The 21684-nt window shown below is 35.8% G+C and overlaps 1 protein-coding gene across 1 annotated transcript; it reads left to right on the top strand.

Annotated features, from left to right (window-relative positions):
• Positions 1-9346: 9346 nt before the first annotated feature.
• On the top strand, positions 9347-13167 carry LOC132189413 (HAD superfamily, subfamily IIIB acid phosphatase). Its single transcript, XM_059604155.2, has 3 exons — positions 9347-10052; positions 10456-10665; positions 12924-13167. Exons 1-3 carry the CDS (start codon positions 9640-9642, stop codon positions 13099-13101), a joined length of 801 nt encoding a protein of 266 aa, XP_059460138.2. The 5' UTR covers positions 9347-9639; the 3' UTR covers positions 13102-13167.
• Positions 13168-21684: the final 8517 nt, after the last annotated feature.

The raw sequence follows: 21684 nt of genomic DNA, 5'->3' as shown, positions 1-21684 counted from the left end.
GTCTAAATGTAGCAAAATCGTGTTTAAATAGAAAATAAACCTAATAAGTCAGCCAGGTCCGGACCCTGCAGATCTGAGGTCCGGACATGCCTCATAAAATGCACTTTCGGGAACTGGGGTCCGGACCCGGGGAATTGAGGTCCGGACCCTGCTTGAAAAATCAAGTTTCTGGAAATGGGGTCCGGACCCGGCTTCTGGAGGTCCGGACCCGGACTGTCCAGTCTTCATCAACAACTCCGATCGATGGGCGTTTGTGGTCCGATTGAGCTGAAATTTTGCAGGGACGTTCATAACACATGAATCTACATTATGAACGGTGGAGATTGGATTCTGAGCATTCTATATCAGTGTTTGAGCCGTGAACAGTAGCATCTGCATTTTGGAACTGAATTAAGCCAACACAAGAACTAACAAACTCCCCCTTTGGCAATTCAGTGACAAAACCAAAATGTCGAGCCAATCCCATCATCTCCCCATATTTACTCCCCCTTTTTGTCACAGAATGACAAAAGGTCTTCATGTTTCCTGAAACACTTCACAAAATACATCAAGGCATATGTGGAACAAGAAGACATAAATAAAACTCATGAAAAAAAATGATGCGTGATTATAAAGAAACATCAGCAAAACTCCCCCTCAATGTATGACTCAATTAACAACAGGAAACTGGAAAGCATGTTTCTCCCCCTTTAAAAGTTAAATGAACACACATGATAACACATCAATGACTCATGTATTGCACAATGAATAGATCATGCATGCTCGTATGAATATCTGAACAATTCGGAGTGATCAACAAGCTACACTTACACCGTAAATGTACCATATGCATGACACAACCTTGGTCTGTGAATGCAGTCAAGTAGGCAATAATCAGAAATCTCATGTGATGGTGTAGTGTGTGAGTACTCCCATTAACTAAGATTTCATCAATGAAAGGTAAATCTAGGCAGACATTTTGTAAAGGAAGACCAGCAGTCTGATTCAAACCACAGTAAAACCTTATAATGTTAGGACCTAGATTCCCTCATCCGATACACTCCCCCTGAGACTGATCATTTTCTTTTACCATGTCCTTTAGTAATCATCTATTTCCGCAATGATTTGATCACTGATTCTTTCTTTAGGGACAGACAGAAGCAAAATGAAATCATCTGAGCTTATTTTATGCCCTTTTTTTTTTTTAATTTTTTTTTTTTTTTTTTTTTTTTTTTTTGGGAAAATGGTGGAATTTTTTGGAGCTAGGTTCAACTAACGAGTTGGTCAAGTGGCAAGATTCTACACTGCCTATCTTCCAAACAAAATGTTTTCTCCAAATTTCCAAACATATAACAAAAATCTAAACCTAATGGGGGCAAAAAGTGTACAATTTCGAACATGAGAAAAACTGACTCTTACTCCTTTAACAGTCTTCAGAAAAACAAGGTATATCAGAAACATATGGAGCAATAGATGTAAATTGCAGAAATATTGACCCCACTCATATGTAAAATATTCATTTGAGCACAAGACATGAGAAACTGAGTATCTAACAATTAAAAGAATAAAAAATAATCAAAGAAAATAAAAACAAAGCAAACAAAAATTAAGAAAAAAATGCCCTAGAACAGCTATAGACAAATATCAATATGCTCAATTTCTAGGCATGGTCTATGTGCCCACCTAATCTAGGTGAGTCCATTACCACTCCCCCTCAATGGGTGAATGGTATTAATCTTCTTGACCCAAACTTTCTTCACATCAGGGACAACTGTGTGACTCTTATCCAAAACATCTAACCGTGTTACTACGTCTCTCATCATGTTGAATAATTTCTCATAACTATTTCTAGAATGGAAATATTCCCTTTTAGGCTCATGACTGTTAAGCTGAAAACACTTAGGACGAATATGTCCAATCTTACCACAGTTATGACACGTAGGAATAAACCTTTGAGAAGGTTGGTTCCTTAACATGTGCATACTTCTCGACTTAGAACTAGACATATAGGAATCAGTTAGAGTTCCCTTACCTTTTCCACCTTTGGAAATTTGAGGAGAAATTACCTTCTTTTCAGCCAAGCTATCTTCTTTGTTCACTGGTTTCACAAAAATCATCTTTGAAGAAGAAGCAACATTAGTAGATAAAATAGCAGATTTATCAAAACCCAATCCAGTTCTATCAAACGAATGTTTCTGATTATGTAGCATTTGATTTAGCTTTTCACTAGAGAATTTTGTTAAATGATTCTTTGATTCATTCAGTTCATTCTCTAAGGATTTCACTTTGGCAATTAGCATTTGATTTTCAGACATCAAAGTATTATGAGTAGCAAGAGAATCAGTTAAGGTGACAGAAAGTTGATCATTTTCAAGATTAACCTCATTGAGTTTCTTCAATTGCTGCTTATTCAGCTTTTTCAGTTTAGTGTATTCCACAAAGAGATTATTATAAGCATTTTGCAAATCATCTTCTTCTTCCGAATCATTATCGGACACACCTTGTTTGCCTTGAGAATTACACTCACTATTCTCATGCTCACTCTCATAACTAACTCCAAATGCTAAGTAATTAACTCCTTGTTCAGCATCGTCCTTGTCTGACTCATCACTTTGAGTCACATTAAATGCCTTGCCATTTGACTTTCTCAAGTTAGCACAGTCAACACGAATGTGTCCATGTCCTCCACATTCGTGACACTTGATACCTTTAGGTGACTTTCCTTTCTCAACATTCTCATTTCTAGATTTTTCAGAAAATTGTGAATTGCTATTTCTAAGATTTCCTTTCTTGGCTCTAAAGAATTTCCTAAACTTCTTAGCAAACATAGCAATTTCTTCCTCATTTCCAGAATCCTCATCAAATGAACCACAAGAGTCAACCTTAACATTTTTTGCCTTAAGAGCAATATTTTTGGTGTTCTTGTGTTTAGGAAGAATTAGCTCAAAGGTCTGAAGGGAACCTACAAGTTCTTCTACTCTCATAGTATCTAAGTCCTTACTCTGTTGTATAGCAGCAATTTGAGGAATAAACCTCTCAGGCAAAGATCTTAAGATTTTTTTCACCACTTTAGCATCATCCATTTTCTTTCCCAAATTAATGGTAGAGTTTCTAATGACACTAAGCTTTGAATAGAATTCATCAAAAGTTTCATCTTCCTGCATTCTAATCTCCTCAAACTGAGAAACCAACATTTGAATTTTTGAAGTTCTAACAACCTTAGTTCCTTCATGTGTGATTTCTAAAGTTTCCCAGGCTTCCTTAGCTATTTCACATCTAGAAATTCTAGAAAATTCCTCATTTGAAACAGAGATGTAAATAGCATTTATAGCTTTGTCATTCGCAGTAGCATTATTCTTTTCCTCAGTTGTCCATTCAGCTATTGCTTTTTCTGGACGTGTCCATCCAGATTCGACAATATGCCAAACCTTAATGGATTTAAAATATGCTCTCATACGAATTTTCCAAAGCGTATAATTTGTTCCGTCAAAGACGGGAAGAGAATTAGGAGCAACAGTATGAGACATTTGATATGGAGTCTCGGATCACACTCAGGAAATAAATCTTTCACAGAGTGAACCCGCTCTGATACCAATTGAAAATTCTAAATACGACTCCAAACGACACCTATTTAAATGTCTAGGTGATTCACAAATATTAAGCGGAATAAGATCTGACCTAACAATCAATAATCAACCAAATACAGATATGTAATGAAAATCAAGAACACAGATATTTGGTTACGAAGAGGAAACCATTTAGAGAACTCTCTAAATGTAAAACCTCTCCGGGGCAGCCAAACCCAGGAAATCAATCCACTATAAGAAGAATAAGGAATACAAGAAGAATTACAAAACCTTTGCAATCTACTCTTCCTTGTACACGACAAGCGACCCACTTGACTTCTACCGCAGTAGCCCTTTCCAGAACATCTGGCACAATTCTTCTATAAGATTTCCTTTCATCGGAACTCCGATTGGCTTCACGTATTTAATCCCTTCTCAAATAAGCTAGAACAATATCTCTCTCTAAGCTCTCTGATTTTGCTCTCCAAAAATACGTACGTCTAAATGTAGCAAAATCGTGTTTAAATAGAAAATAAACCTAATAAGTCAGCCAGGTCCGGACCCTGCAGATCTGAGGTCCGGACATGCCTCATAAAATGCACTTTCGGGAACTGGGGTCCGGACCCGGGGAATTGAGGTCCGGACCCTGCTTGAAAAATCAAGTTTCTGGAAATGGGGTCCGGACCCGGCTTCTGGAGGTCCGGACCCGGACTGTCCAGTCTTCATCAACAACTCCGATCGATGGGCGTTTGTGGTCCGATTGAGCTGAAATTTTGCAGGGACGTTCATAACACATGAATCTACATTATGAACGGTGGAGATTGGATTCTGAGCATTCTATATCAGTGTTTGAGCCGTGAACAGTAGCATCTGCATTTTGGAACTGAATTAAGCCAACACAAGAACTAACAGTAATCGTAAGGCATTTTGAAAACCAACTATTCAAACCCTCCAAAGATGTAAATGGTCAAATTCTTGAATTCTTACATCTCTTCATCTGTTAGTATAGTTATGTTCAAGGTAGACTATATATATTAATTAAACACTTAATTATAACATTCTTCTAAGCCGTCCAAAGTTACAAGAAGCAATCAAAGACCATTCAAATCTATTGTCCATGCAGTTCGGAAGTTGTACAAGCAACGGATTGAGCTGTCAACGCGTGCGAAAGCCGCCGCAAACAAATTAAGAGTAAAAATAAACGAATAAGAAGAAAGAAAAGCTCTCATTATAGTAGTTAACCCAAATAATGTGCAAAATGTAGTGCATGTCTTTTCCAATATGTGTACACAAAATAACCCTAATGAGAACTAAATAGTCATGAAATAATTAATCCATTTTCAACCAGCCGTCTCATGAAATAAGCATTTGATGATGTACAAAGGTCATAAATAATAAGGAACAAAGAAGTTCATTTTGATCACAGCTTTGATCGGTTGATTTGCTATCACAGTTATCAGAATATTTGACGTATTAGTTGGGAGAATGTGATTTATCTTGAATCGAGTGTCTTTCTCTTTGCTGCAGCCAATTTTAGAGCAGTCCGTGTAATAATTAAGAATGTCAGATGAAAGACAAATTTTTTTGAGGAATGCTAGGCTTACAAACAAATTTTACAAAAAAAAATTTATAAACTGATGTGGCACAAAATGATTGGATATAAGATAAGTTCAAATTTTGAAAAACCTAATCATGTTGTGCCACATCAGTTTGTAAAAGTTTTCTGTAAAATTTATTTGTAAGCCTAACACTCTCTAATTTCTTCTGACATTTGGAATGTTATTCAAATGGCTACAAATTAAGTCATATTTTATAAAGTTTTTTTTTTTTTTTTTTCAATTTCAACATTTGCTAGATCAATAAGGGTCGTCAAATAATACAAAAATAGTACCTGAGAGCCTCGATCGAGAGTCACTTGATACCCATGCGCTGCATCTAATGTAATATCCCACACTAAAGTAGAATTTAGGACACCTTAATTAGTGCCTATGTGTTTATACTAGAATCGGATTAGTCACAAATCCCAAGAAGGGGAGAAAATTTATTTTTTTATAATCCCCTCTGAAAAATATGGTTCGCATTGTTGGTAACGGAAAAATAGGAAAGACGTTTGGTCATCGTCGAAACAGTCCACATCAGCAAAATGTCCAATTGATCTAAAGACTGTCCGAACAGTGACAATCTGTATGCAAATCAAATAAGGCAAACACTACACAAATGCGGTTGGGGGTCTTTGATACCACTATTATGAGCCCTAGGGAACCATTTGGTGCGTGCCCTAGCATCCAAAGAGAGAAATAGGAAGAGAGGATTTCTTAGGAGTTTGAGCTAGAATCCTCTAGTGGGTGAGCCACAAATCTCTTTTCCTACCCTGTCACGCTTATATTTCGTTGTGTGTGTGTTTTTGATAGAAGGTAAAGTTGAGGGGTGTTTTTGCAAAACCCAACTCTTCTCCCATGTCCGCTGCAACTCAGCAACCTTGATGGTATCTCCATGTCTGATCTCACTATTTATCGCAGCACTGTTGGAGCACTACAATACTTATCTATAACATGACCTGACATTGCGTGTGGTCTGCTCATCAAGCCTCGTCTCTCCTCTCAATTAGTAGTATTTTTTGATACCGATTGGACAGGTTGTCCTGATGATAGGAAGTCTACCTCGGGCTATTGTATGTTTTTTGGTGGAAATATGCTATCTTGGTCTTCCAAAAAGCAGCCTACAGTCTCCAGATCCAGTACTGAATTTGAGTACAAATCCCTTGCTAATGCTACTGCAAAATTACTTTGGATTCAGTCACTACTATGAGAACTTGGTGTTTTTCTTTGGGCGGCGCCGATTCTCTATTGTGATAATATTGGTGCTACGTACTTAACATCAAATCTGGCCTTTCATGCCCGCACAAAATGCATTGAAATTGATCATCATTTTGTTCATGATATTTTAGTTCAGAAGTCGCTCACCGTCAAGTTCTTATCGAATAAAAATCAAATTGCTGATGTTCTTACCAAGCCACCCAGTTTGAAACTCTTTGTGCCAATCTTAACATACATTTGTTCTACCAAGTTAAATGAGATATTAGATAATATCTTATCTAATATTCAAAGTGTTATACCGTCAACAAATTTATCTTTGATTTAAGCTTGTTATGTTTGAAATTTGTATTTCATATCTTTGATTTAAGTTTATTACGTTTGAAATTTGTATTTCAAACCCAAGTGTATGTCTTGTAATTTGTTATAAATAGAAATATTGTCAAAGTCCTCATTGAGGCATTACAAACTACAATCACCTTCATTATATTGGGATCAATTGCCAACTGCATTAAGGATTGAGAGTATAAGAGTGCTTTTGGTACTGCGATTTCACATACCAAAAATATAATTTTAAACTAAATCGCATAAGGTGTATTGTTTGAGAGTTTTTTTTTTTTTTTTTTTTTTAAATTGCAATTTGAAAATGATTAAAAATATGCATTTTAAATTTTTAAAATGCACAATTTTAAAGGCTAAACTATAATTTTACTACATATTTAATTGCGTTTTCAAATTATACATTTTGAAATCATTACTTTCAAGTTGCACGTTTTGAAATCCGAAATTCAAATTGACCCTAAGGACTACCTCTACTTTATAGGCATAGGTCCCATAGGCTTCCAATTAAGAGATGAAAAGGAGCAAATTAAATAGTAATGAGTCACCGCACCCCACCCCCCACCCACCCCCCCCCCCCCCCCCCCCCCCCCCCCCCCAACGCGTTGAAAAGGAGCAAATTAAATAGTAATGAGTCACCCCACCACGCGTTAAAAACGTCCAATGCCTCAGCAATCATACGATGTTCAAATGCGTAATCCATGTGTAATGGATAATTGTGATGGCATTGAGACATTTTCAGTCAATTGAGAGAGCTCAAATGCAAGGGAAAATGTGAGTGGGATAGGATGACCCTTCTTCTCAAAGGCCAATCAACCCATTATAATTGCCAGCATTTTGGGATTTGGGTCTTATTTTGTGGTAAGATTTTATTTTTGTTTCTTATGCACTTTCTTCCCGATAAAAATTTTCAATAATTTTTTTTAGGGGAAAATTTCAGAAAGTTCTTCTGAACTTCCAGCCATTTTGACAAGTACCCCCTGAATTTTCAAAACTCTCACTTAAGCCCCCTGAACTTTGGTTTGCTCTCACTTTGGACCCTTTTAACGTTAAAGTTAAGCAATTTGACTTTTTATACCCATTTTACCCTCAACCAAAACTACGTCGTTTTGGACTCTAAAACTACACCGTTTTGCGCTTCAAAACTACATCACCACCTAATCCAAAACGACATCGTTTTGAGCATAATATTAAAAAAAAAAAAAAAAAGGAAATAAGCCACCCCCTTGGCCAAAAATGGGGTGGTTCGGCCACCTCCAAAAGGCCAAAAAAAGAAAAAAGAAAAAAGAAAAAGGGGGGGGGGGGGGATTTGGGGGTGGCCGGACCACCCCTAAGGGGCTGGGGGTGGTTTCGGCCACCCGATACGGCCGAAATGGGGTGGCCAAAACCACCACAGCCCTTTGGGGGTGGTCTGGCCACCCCCAAATGCACCCGATCCCCCCCCCCCCCCCCTCCCCCTTTTTTTTTTTTTGGCCAAGGGGATGGTCGGACCACCCCCTTGGCCATGGGGGTGGTTCAACCACCCTCAGATCGGCCAGGGGGTGGCTCCAGCCACCCCCTTGGCCAAAAATGGGGTGGCCGGACCCTGATTTTTTTTTTTTTTTTTTTTAATTTTATTTTATTTTTTTAAAAATATTTCACTTTTCTTTTTTTAAAATAATAACGATAACAATAATAATAATGCCTAGAACGACATTGTTTTGGGCTGGGTAGGTGTTGTAGGACACAAAACAACGTAGTTTTGAGGAGGGTAAAATGGGTATAAAAAGTCAAATTATTTGATTTTAACGTTAAAATTGTCTAAAGTGAGAGTAAACCAAAGTTCAAAAGGCCTAAGTGAGAGTTTTGAAAATTCAGTGAGTGCTTGTCAAAACGGCTGAAAGTTCAGGGGGGCTTTTTGAAGTTTCCCATTTTTTTATTTTATTTAAATTATTAGCAATTAAAACAACAAATATTGTTATGACATTTTTTGGTTTAACTCCGATTGGTGAGATCTGCGTTCTTCGATGTGTCTTTGATCTTCAATATTTGCATTCCTGCAAGACAATAACCAATTAAGAGAACTCACAATAACTAATTAAGAGAACTCGTCGGTGAGGTGTCAACGGATCTCACTCAAATGCCTAAGTTAGTTCATTTGAGAAAAGTCTGCCCCATATCTAATAATTGAGTCTAGGGTTCATACCTAGTATACGGGCCTATTTATAGACTATGATTAAGTCTTCTATCTCAACTTACCCTAAAAGTATTGAGAGTTGCGGCCCAATTTTCTTTTGGTGGGCTGGTATTAGTATTGAGGCCCATGATATATCTCGTGGCTAATAGAATGAAATTATTTCCAACAAATATATATATATATATATATATATATGAATTTCACTTGTTCAAACAGATAAGATCCACCGGGGTTTTTACATTCAGATTGCTAACAATTCCAACGATGCATTTATTGTTTACATTAACCGTGCCAACTAATGAATGTGCTTTGAATTCTTCTTCTTTCTTCTTTCGATATTGTTTTTAATTTTTCTTTTTTGAATCTTTCGTGCAGTTATTTATTGTCACGTTTTTCCATCGGTGGATAACACGGCTCTTGTTTTTTTTTTTTTTTTTTTTTTTTTTTAATATTCGCCACAAACCAACTGACTCGTCCCGTCTTCTGCATACCTAACCAAACTCTCGCACCTTCCTCTTTCCTTCGCGCTCAAGTCACCCTCTCGTTCCCTCCTCTTCGGAGAGAAGAGATTGCTGCTTGAACAGGTTTCCTTTCCTTTCCTCTCTTCTCTCCGCCTGCCAAATACGTAGTATTTTCTTGTCTATAAACTTTGAATTCCCACTTTTTTTTTCTTGTCCATTTTAACAAGTCGTATTCATCGATTTCTCCAATACCCAGAGTTTTATTTCGTGTAAATTGTACGCACGCAGTTTCCTTCTTCCCCAGCATGGTTTTCTTGAGAATTTTCCTTCTTTTTTCTCTACTTTCCCTCGCGTTTTCTCACGAGACTTTCAACTCCCACGTTCTTCCGAGGCCTTTGATCCTCGAATACCCCGAGAACGTCGAGATCCAGTTCAAGGAATTCGCTGAGGAGCTCAGATTACAGTGTACCAGTTGGAGATTCGCGGCTGAGACCAACAATCTCAGCCCCTGGAAAACAATCCCGCAGGAATGTGTGGACTATGTGAAGGATTACATGATGGGCCGGGCGTATAGTATCGATGTCGAGAGGGTGTCGAAGGAGGCCGGAGTTTTCGCCAAGAGTGTGGAATTGAGTGGGGATGGGAAGGATGCTTGGGTTTTCGATGTAGACGAGACCTTGCTTTCGAATCTTCCGTATTATGCTGAACATGGTTATGGGTATCATTCTGATTCTTCAATCTTTTTTTCTTTTTGGTTATTCGAATCAATTGCATATCCTAATATGCTGTTTGTTTGCTTTGAAAATGTAGGAAAGAAAAGAATGTAGAATATGAGGGAACTATTTTTTTTTTCTTACCCTGTGTTACCTGTCTTTTGGATGTTGTTTGATTGGATAGACCGTATTGAGAAAGAAAAACGTAAATAGAATATGAGAATATCGGAACTTCGTTATGTTATTGTTTGGGGCATGTTAACTAACGCCAGAACATGTAAAAACTAGAGCCTATGTGTGGGGGGGTTGTGTTTGAAAATATTTGGGTACATTTGACTGATGGGTGTTAATTGAATTTGATTGTGATTGTTGTTGCTGGATTTTCGTAAGATATAATTGAATTTGCAGCTTGGAGATTTTTTATCCTGTGGAGTTCGACAAGTGGGTTGAGAAGGCAAGAGCACCCGCTATACAGCCCAGTTTGAAACTCTATGAAGAGATATTGGGTTTGGGATTCAAGGTTTTCTTGCTGACAGGGCGCAGTGAGAGGCAGAGAGGGGTTACTGTTGAGAATTTGAATAATGCGGGATTTCAGAATTGGGACAAGCTCATATTGAGGTGAGTATGAGAACCCTTATGCAGACCCAAGAAATATGATTGATAAGAGTGTAACAGCTATTGCTGTCTATGTTATATTTTCTGCTTATGCCATTCAATGTTTGTGAATTGTGAGACTTTACCATATTCTTTTGGCCATCATATTTTATCATGGATCTAAGCACAAATGCATGCGTGTTTGTTCTTGTGCCTGTGTGTGGGTATCTTGAAGCAGCACTTGTCAGTCATAAGCTGACAGGATTCAAGTTCTATTATTCCTAGTTATTCTGTTTTCCCGTGATGGTAGTGTTTAGTTCCAATGATTAGGAATTTTTAATGCAAATCCTATCTTATAACGAATGCACTATATTTTTGAATTCTCTTACTGCACATGTTTTTTAGGTTAAAAGAATTCTATGTGCTTAAAGGATAAACATAAGGTAGTGACAATTTTGCCTTTCCATTAACTGATAATAAATTAATCTTTTATATTAACATTAACAGATGGGCTTTTGTTGCTTTTCTGACTCAACACAAGAAATCAATGGTGTCTTTAAATTGGAATATTCTTACCCCATAAAAAAAGAAAGAAAGAAAGAAGTTAAATTGTAATACTAGCTAGCAATTGATCAAGAGTGAATGTTGGAGATCTGTATTTTGTGCTATGTTTAATGCCCTTACATTATGGAGTTAGACATAACACCATGAAATCAGGGCTGATTATACTACTCTTCATTTTGAGTTGCCAGTACAATGTCATATTTTCTTTCTCTTTTGATAGGATTGGCACAGAGTAGTTAGCTCCCTCTTATGTCCATCTTACTTCTATTGTAGTGGCTCTTTTTGCTTTCAGTTGTCTATAGAATATCTATATTGCTCTCTTCCAATTTTCAACCTGGATATTTCTAAAAGACTGATTGGCGAAGACGTGCCTTAAATCTAGCAGGCTCTTAAATTCTAAGCTATTTAACCCCAGAAGTTGTCTGTAGCCTGGACACCAGATTTCCTCTTCTTCATTAATCTATTGAGTTCAAACTAGCTTCATCCTCTAATCACTTGTACAGAACTCTCCTTTGTTTCTTGGACATTCTTGGAGCATTTGCTTTTTTCAGAAGATGTTATTGGCAGTGCATGAGGCTGTGTTTGCTAGCCCAGCGCAAGAACCTTTTTTCTGTGTAGTACTCTTCCTGCAAATCTATGTATCGTAAATGAATTTTATCGTAGTTTTTAAAACTAGATTCAAATTCCTAGTGCAACTTTAGGTTCTGAATGCACTCAAAACTGGAATCAATTTCAAAACATTTTTAACTTTTAAGTATTTGAATTCCTCTCCTTCATACCAATAAAATGGACATGATTTTTACGATGCTAAACATTTTGTACCGTAAATTACGGTAAGTTTAAAATTATTGATGTTATCAGCATCATCTAGAGCCTTTTTGACTAATATTATTATATTATGGCATTTGTTAACTATGGTTTTACACCAATTCTTTCTGCATATGGTTTGATCTACTTCGTATTTTGTTATTTTCCATAAGACCTTATTACCTTGAGGGAAATATTCCTCTTGCGCTGCTCATGTATGCTGCACACATAACCTGAGGGACCAACCTCAAACCATGGCTTAAATCACACCCTCATATGTTAGAATCTGAAATCCTAACATGTAATTCTTGTTAAATTCTGAGGTTTTTTTTTTTTTTTTGTTTGGTAGTTGATAAGATTTGAACCTGAGCTTATCTCAACCACACCCCAAAGCTTCCTTTCTTTCTCTTTTTTTCCTTTCCCTTTTGGAGATATAATGGGTTATAGTCTATCACAGATCAAAATTGTTCATCTTGTGAGATATTTAAAAAAAAAAAAAAAAAAAAAAAAAAAAACAGAAAAAAACCCAGCCCCCGTCGACAAAAATGTTATTGCGTTCTTTCAATAAATCTGGTCCTTTCTCTGATAGAGTTGTGAGTCATCTCTTGATGAACATTACAATCATTATGTTAGGTTTTTCATGTGAGATCTTGATTAGTGTCTCTGTCAGTTAGGGTCCCAAATTAATGATGAGTGTCCTATAACGTTCATGTTTGAGTAATAAATTGCAAAACAGGAAAAACTAAAGAAATTTTTTCTTATTATGTTGGTTTCCATTTACTTTTTGTGAAGCATATGATTAAGGACGTATGAAACTTTTCCCTTTCTTTTTCCTTTTTTTTTTCTTGGTAGTCGAATGGTGCTTTTTCATAATTTTATTTACTGAATCCCATGTTTGTCAAATTGTGCAGGGCCTCTGATGACCATGCAAAATTAGCCACAATATACAAGTCGGAGAAGAGGAACGAGATGGTAGAAGAGGGATATCGGATTCTGGGGAATTCCGGGGACCAGTGGAGCGATTTATTGGGTTCATCACCATCCGTCCGCTCTTTCAAGCTTCCAAATCCCATGTATTACATTCCCTAATGGGGGAATCACTTCAAATCCTCTATTTATGAATACATAACTATATATATAGTAAGGGGATCAAAAGCATCCAAATTACAAACATACTGATTTAAGGTCATGGCGAACATCTAATGAAAAACATATACAAGATTTGTTGTAAAAAATTGAGAACCTCTCTCACATCTAATGAAAAACAGTTTTTGCTGTTTGCTGTGGCAAATAATGAAACAGGGGAGACAAAACTGGACCCTGTCTGTTGTAAACAGAGAAATGCTACATACACTCTCACGCTCCCAAGTGCATACTCCTTGATATGGCAGTGAAAATTGTTATCAGATCCAAAATCTAATAGCGATCCATCTAAAATTTAATGGTAATTTTTATTGTCACGTTAAAGAGTGTGCACTTGAAAGTGTGAGAGTAGGGGTGTAAACGAGCCGAGCTTGAGCAAGCTTCCCTTGTTCAGGCTTGGCTCATTTAAATTTTACTCGAGTTAGAGCTCGAGTCGAGTTCAAGGGCGAGTCAAAAAAATCGAGCTCGATCTAATAATAAGTCGAGCCGAGCCAGCTCACGAGCTGGCTCTTATATTTAATGTTTTTGTTTTTTTAAAAAAAATTTAACTTCAAGTACTCTTAAACGGCTTAAGAAGTTAGTTTGCATATGAGTATTTGCTTAACCTGGCTAGTCGAGTATGGAGCCTGAGTCAATACAGCAAGACATTTGGTTTTAAAGAGAGAAGATATGCATCTTTTTATAGATAAACAAACTTGGAGATTAATGTTTTCTTAACAATGTGGGACAAGTTAACAAGTTGCATTGGGACAATGCTCCCTACAAAAAACTATTTTTTCAACGTCTCTCTCAATTCCCCTCACCAGTCACAGCACATCTTCCACCTGAACTCTCATTTCCCACTCTCTCACTCTCGCTCATCAAACAGATAGTGATAGTGTTTGGGTCTGTATTATTTTTCAATAGTTTATGCCTTTTGCAATCTCCCTCAATAGTTTATGCTTGATTTTTCTTTCTTTCGTTTGGGTCTGCTTTAATTGAATCGAAGTCTTTTTAATGATTTCTCTCTCTCTCTCTTTGATCACGAAGGGTTTAGAATTTTTCATTCTCTAACGCTTAAATATAAATGCAATTTTAAGATTTTAATAATTATGAGATTTATAATTAATTATGTATTACTCAGTTTATATATATATATATATATATATATATATATATATATATATATATACACACACGAGCTTATACGAGCTTGCTCACGAGCCTAGCCGAATCGAGTCGAGCTTGCTTCGTTTAATATTCGAGCTAGAATTTGTGTTCATGAAGTGTTTAATTTAATATTCGAGTCGAGCACGAGCCGAGCTTATGCGAGTCGAGTCCGAGCTTGCTCGCGAAACGCTTCGCTCACTTAACAGCCCTATGTGAAAGTATTATGTAGCATTTCTCTTGTAAATAATGTTGTAATTCCTAGATCCTATTTGTACAAGTTAAAAATCAATTAGACAGACAGACAGGGAGACAGATTGGTACTTTCTTCTATTACCCTTCTCTTGCTTCTCGTTTTGGAAGTTGTGCTTCTTGTGGTTTTTGGCCCTTAGCTTCTTGAAATTGTACTGGAGGTCTTAGGATTTGCAGGCGTGGAGATTCTTTTGTCCAATTGATTCAATTATTAAAGAGGACCACGCTGTGGCATTTAGTGCCTAATGTGTTGGTCCCTCTGCTTTCTTTTGACTGGGGCTACTGCGCTTTAGTCCTTATTGATGCACGCCAAAAAGAAGAAAAATGTCATTGGGTCTTTTTGCACTAAAGCCCCGGCACTAGTCTTGTGACTTGTGACTTGTATATATCTACATTGGTCCCTAGCGCCCTAGCTTGTGTGGAAACCAGAACAAAGTTTTAGTGACACATTGCTTTCATTTGTATGTGTAATTATCAAAGAAAAATTTCCACTTCTCTCTCTATTTTTTTAGAGAGAGAATCTCTCATCTTTCCTTAAGAAAAAATCTCCTCCTCGTGAGGCTCCTCTCCGCTTATTGCGTGTGCTCCAGGAAAGGAGTGATGTCGCAGGAACAAGATCTTCTCCAGTTCAAATCAACTAGGAAATATCCAATTAGTTATACTTTATGAGTATTTTTGTCTTTTTACTTTTCAAGGAAACAAAAATATCTCTTCACTATAACTAACTGAATATTCTCCCATTCGTATTCATATGAACTGGGAAGGATCCTAATTCCTTCTTCTTAGGTTTTTCATCTCCATCTCTTCCCGCCTTCCCCGGCCTCCATGTTGCACCACTCACTCTTCTTCACCCACGAGTGGGCATCATGCGATGTCTTGCTTTTGTTGTTGTTTTAGCATTTCTGGTTTTGTTGTTTTATTTTATGAGTTACAATCTCCCTATATATGTGTGCTTTTTACTTCTTGTGGACATCTTTTCAACTGGAGATCGTCTCTCCTCATCAGTGACTCCAGACCAATCGTCAACGATGGTTCCCCTCCCTCAACGGTCTCCAGTTGGTTGCTGTTGGAGAATACCTCAAGCAGACCAGCCTTTTGGCTTGCTTCAAAATCTGCCTTGTGCAACCCATTTCTTGCCTCTCAGTCCAAGATAGAGAGGTCTAAGTGTCTCTTTGGGTTCGCAATTTCAAAATGTACAATTTAAAAATATCAATTTTAAATGTGCAATTTGAAAACGTGGTTTTTAAAAATGCAATTAAGCATTTGACAAAATTGCAATTTGACCTTTAAAATCGCAATTAGCCTTTAAAATTGTGCATTTTTAAATAAGTATGTTTTTACCTGCAATTTGAAAATACAGATTTTCTACATTTTTAAATGGCAATATTACACAATCAATTTTTTTGCAATTTAATTTAAAATCCTATGTTTTGTATATGAAATTGCAATATAAAACCCACCTTAAACGGGAGTGGGATCTTATTGAGAATAGTTTCTCTTTACCTTCTAGCCTGGGGACCATAGTACAAGTCACAGTCTTAAAGTTCCTTTTCCTTTAAGGTTGTTAAAGATGCTAATTAGAGTGAATCAAAAGTAATTAGGGTGCTAAATTTAGGGTTTGATTTGGGTTCCTTTGGCTTTATTGGGGGTCGTTGAATCCTTTTGTGTAATATTTAAAGGTATTCATGGATTTTCATGTCGCAAAAGGAATTTCAAATATAATTCAAACGGTTGCAGTTATTGAATTTTAATAACCGCATCCGCTCTGCTTAGACAGTTAGCGGTTATTCAAACCAATAATTGACGGTTTTGTAACCATTTTTTTTTATATGAGCTTTTGGACTCTGAGGTATTTTAGGCATTTTTATGCCTATTTTTTGGGGCTTATTTTAAATAGTTTTGGGTCAAAGTGTTCCTAAAACAATGAATATAATGAAACTTTATCCCTAACTCGTATTTAAAACCGTCAAAAAGATGTAGTTTTAATGTTATATTTTAAATATAAAATATAAAATATATATTTAGGCAGTTAGTGGTTATTAACTGTTTTTTCCTACCCCTAAAATCGTTCCGCCCCACTCTAAGCGGTTAACGGTTTTTTATAACCACCTACCAAAGCGGTTATGCGGTTAGCAGTTGCACAGTACTCCTATAACAATCTAGCTTATAACCGCTTACCAAAGCGGTTATGAAATTAGCGGTTGCGAGGTGGTCATAACTATCCCCTTTGTACACCCCTATAACAATTTACCCCTTTTCTTTTTTCACAAAAATTACTTCTACTGGTATTGTGTTAGATAGGATTAAAAAATTTAAGAAGTTTGTAAATTTTCGAAGTGAAATAATTGAAATTGATGGCTTTAATCATTGAAAAAAAAAAAAAAATCATTCTTAGTATGAATACAATATTTAAAACTAATGCAATTTTTTATTTTTATAATGATGACGACAATCATGAGAGTGGTATTGATAAGATATTATCATACTCGTACGTAGTAATGATAGCAATGCTATAAACTATAACGTTAGTAGTAATATGGTGATACTATAAATTAAAAGTGATGATGATGGTAACAGCAATATATGGTATGGCGTGGAGAAAATGGTGAAAATATTTTATGATAGCAATGGTGGTGAGGTGGGTAATGTTGCGGTCGTAGTTAGGGGCAGAATTAAAACACTTTTCCTTGTGTATTTTTAGGAAGAAATGGCCTCGGACGGCCCTTTCCAGTCCCCATTGGCTCGTCTCCGGTCATAGCGTTGCAACGTGGCGGCTACAATAGCAAATATGAAAGAAATGGCAATGGTACTCGTAGAGGTGATGGCAAAGGTGATGATAATGATGTGAAGATGGTAACGAATAGTAATGATAATGGGGTGGGTGGCGACAATGTTCAACAAATGATGATGAGACGCAGGCAATTGAGATTGTAATAGGATTCTGAAAATGATGGTAGTAATTGTGGTGGGCTACATGAGTATTGGTGAGACATGTTGGATGACATTGTTGGTAGGAATTGCTATTATAGAAACAACAATAGAAGTCATCAACTAATTTGGGAGGTGTACAATGATATCTTCATTCGTGGAATACAAACTCCGAATTTTGAGACATGAACATGGAGTCTAAGGTTTGGATCTCAATGCTCAATTTATTTTTAAAAAACATATCAACAATTTAAAAGGATTTTTAAATGTAGCCCAACTAGTAACACATTTTTAAAAACAAACAACAAATCTCTTTTCAAAATACAGAATAATTACGAGAAAATAAAACATAAAATACTTTCTAAAAAATAATTACCATGAATGTCTTGTGGCTCCGCAGTTGCCGCAATGAGCTTCTAGTGACTCGACGATGGCCGCTAAGAACGTTTGGTAGCCCTACAGTATCCACCATTAACTTCTTAAGGCCCCACGATTGCCGCAATTAACTTCCGGCAACCTTGCAGTGGGTGCTAGGAACTTCAGGCAGTCATATGGTGGCCACACCAACATTGTCTACTAGCGTTCCTACGGTGGTTGCCAAGAAATTTCGATGGTCTTGCGATCATAAACTTTCAACAGTCTTTCGAAGGAGACATTGTCCCACTTGAAAATGTAGGAAAAAGTGGGAAAACTTCATTATAAATAGAACGGAAACAACTCCTTTAGGTACAACCCATTTGTAGCCATTCTTGTATTGTTAATTTCACTTTGCTTTTAGCTTCCTCCAAACAATCCCGCTAACTTAAGTGTCGGAAGTATCTCTCGCCAACACAATCGGCAAGCATCCTTACTTACCTCTTATCTCTTTCGGTGGCATCTTTGACCCAAGTCTTTGATGCGTGGTCAATTGTATAAAAAATATCAATAAAAAACTGAAATATTAATATAATGGTGAGGATAGCTACTCAAAAAATTAAAGACCTCAACTTCTTGAAAGGCTTATGCATAGATTGGATAAAGAGGAGATTCAATTTTTTTTTTGGTTATGGCACGCCAGATATGGTTGAGGCGTAATGATGTTGTTTTTGGGGGAGATTTTCTTTCTCCTTCAAGAATTACTATTGCTAAAGATCAACTTGATGCTTTTCAATCTACAGACCAATTCAGAATTAATAAATGTTATCGACAGCCTCAAGTTAACAAAGAAGTGATCAATGAAGCAAAACTTTCTTGAATTGCTTTAGTTCTTGGACAGTTCTGTTAAATTACTAATTGTTCCAAAAGCTTAAGCTAATAAGAAGAGGTAAATTTAATTATTTAATTATTACTTTAACACTCTCCTTTACGTGTGTGTTCAAACTCATTTTTAATAGATGGAGCCCAACACGTGGAATATTTAATTTAAATGGGAGGTGATTTGACGATATCAAAGTTCGAACCCAAGACCTTTGGCTCCGATACAATGTTAAATTATCAGTTATCCCAAAAACTTAAGTTTATAGGAAGATATATATTTAATCACTTAATCATTAGTTTAATCATTTCCCTCACGTGTGTGCGTAAACTCCATTTTTAATAGGTGAAGCCCAACACATGTAATGTTTAATTTAAATGGGATGAATTGACTGAGTCAAGGTTCAATCGCATAACCCTTTGGCTTTGATACCATGTTAAATTACCAATTATTCCAAAAGCTGAAGCTTATATGAAGAGATATATAATCACTTAATCATTAGTTTAACACTCCCCTTCACGTGTGGGCTCAATGATTTGACGGAGTCAACGTTCGATCCCAGGACTTTTGGCTCTGATACCATGTTAAATTACCAGTTATCCAAAAATCTTAAACTTATAAAAAAAGATATATTTAATCACTAAATCATTAGTTTAACAAATTTGTCATTTAAAACCTAATGCTAACAAAGCTGCGCATTGTTTAGCAAAGTTTGCGATATCTTTAACTTTGGATCAGTTATGGTTAGATGGTTATCCAAACTGTATCGGTGACATTGTATTGAATGAGTTGATTAATGTTATTGATGATTTTATATATATATATATATATATATATTAAAGACCTTATTTTAAGTATTTTTATCTATTTTGGAGTGGCCAATTGTATAAAAAAAATTAAATTAAATTTGAATCAATTAAAAAAAAAAAAAAAAAAAAAAAACTACCGTACATATATTATCATATCATCCAAATAGCAAATACTACCAAAAGAGTGGTGATGAACGTGAAACCAAAAACAAGGTTATAGGGAAGTGACACAATGATTACGTGTCGCCACACGATTGCTTCCAATTTCGAGCTTTCGTGCCCCAAAGGAAAACCTGGTGGGCCATCCCTGTCTGTCTGACACTTTTACACACTTTGATAATCATGGCTGATGTTCTGGCTGGGTCCCACCCATTTGATTTTGCTGGGGCTTTGCTCATCCAATACTTGCTTGACGTCCCATCCCTTTTTTTTTTTTTTTTTTTAATTTTTTTTTTTTATATATATATTTTTTATTTTAGGTAATGCGTCAATTGTGCCTTCTCTTACACAATCGGAATATTTCATATAAGAAAAACAAAAAATCAAATTTAGTCTTTTTTTTTTTTTTAATTTTTTAATTTTTTTTAATTTTAGTTTTATGAAAAATTACAGTTTACCCTCTCAAAGTTAATAGTGTTTTTCAATTCGAACATCAAAGTTTTAATTTTTGCAATCCACTCCCACAAAGTTCTAATTTTTTTCAATTCAACCAATATTATCACAAAATTCTTATATTGCCCCTAATTTTTATTTTTTTATTTTATTTTTTATGAAAAAGAAATAAATTTGGAGTTACAAAAATGGTCAGATGGCCAAAGGAGTGGCTATGGCCACCTCGAATATTTTTTAAATTTTTTTATAAAAAATAAAAAAATAAAAATTAGGGGCAATATGAGAAGTTTTGGATACAATTGGTCAAATTGTAAAAATTTGAAACTTTGGGGGGTGAATTGCAAAAATTGAAACTTTGGTGTTCGAATTGAAAAACGATGTCAACTTTATGGAGATAAACTTTAATTTTCCCTTAGTTTTATGAGATTTTAATTTAGTACTTAAGTTTTTAATGTCAATAATTAAGTCCTCAATTTTTTCTTTGATTTTAAATAAATCCATCCGTCCTCCAATCATATAATTAATTAGTGGTATGTCATGTGTCAAACCAATTGATTAATTAATGTTATGTAGCTTTTTTTCAACATGTCATGTGTCATCTATATGTGTCATGTGGTACGATTACATTAAATTTTAATTATATTCTAAATAAAAAATTTAAAAAAATTTGAAAACTTTTAACTTATGGTATATTTGCAATTTTAAGGAACTGAGCTTGGCACATAATATGACAAACAAGAGCCACATGGCGGTAATTGATTGTTTAACGTGGCATATCATTAATCAATTTGAGGATAGGTTGACAGAGAAACCTATTTTAATCCAAAGAAAAGCCTAAAGACATAATTGTCGAAATTAAAAACCTAAAAACTAAATTAAAATCGCATAAAAACCTAAGAACTAAATTTAATTTAAATTCCTTGGAAGTGGCCTCTTCGGCCCATTTGGTTAGTCCAAGCTGGCTCATTTTTGATAAGCTCTATGGATCGATTTAATACATCCAAACCTAGATGGATAGGCGCGCAAGCAATATAGAGATATCATGTTGTATTTTAATCACTATCACCTAAACTCCTAAGTCCTAATGGCCATTTGTTCTCGAAGGATAAGGAACGCTAGCATAAAGGAGTGAAGGCTACAAAATCAAATTAATTATATCATGAATCCCCTCCTTAATCAACCAAGCGTGGGAAAACACTCCATAAAAATAAGGAAAGCAGCTCCTTGCCAATCTTTAGCACAAGTTTAGATGAATGAGTATCTTGTCTTTACTCAAATATTGTACTTGGTAACAAGACGTTTCTTCTTGGTTTTGAATGAAAATCTAAAATATTTACTTAAAAAAAAAACTATTTGCCATAGTCATATACCTAAAGGGCAAACATATTGTGGAAAGTGAGAGCATAATTACTTCTTAGAAATTTCTTAGCAAATAATTGGATCCTTAACCTCAGCAAACCTTCAAACTTGTTAATGTTACCAAAGAAAAAATTGAAAAAGAAAGAAAAAAGTGGAAGCGAAGCTGTAATCTGATGGTGACAAATCACC

Source organism: Corylus avellana, chromosome 9 (assembly GCF_965113065.1).
Source record: "Corylus avellana chromosome 9, dhCorAvel1.hap1.2, whole genome shotgun sequence".
Lineage (NCBI taxonomy): Eukaryota > Viridiplantae > Streptophyta > Magnoliopsida > Fagales > Betulaceae > Corylus > Corylus avellana.
Note: the sequence above shows the minus strand (reverse complement) of the source record. Positions and strands in the feature narration are given on the sequence as shown.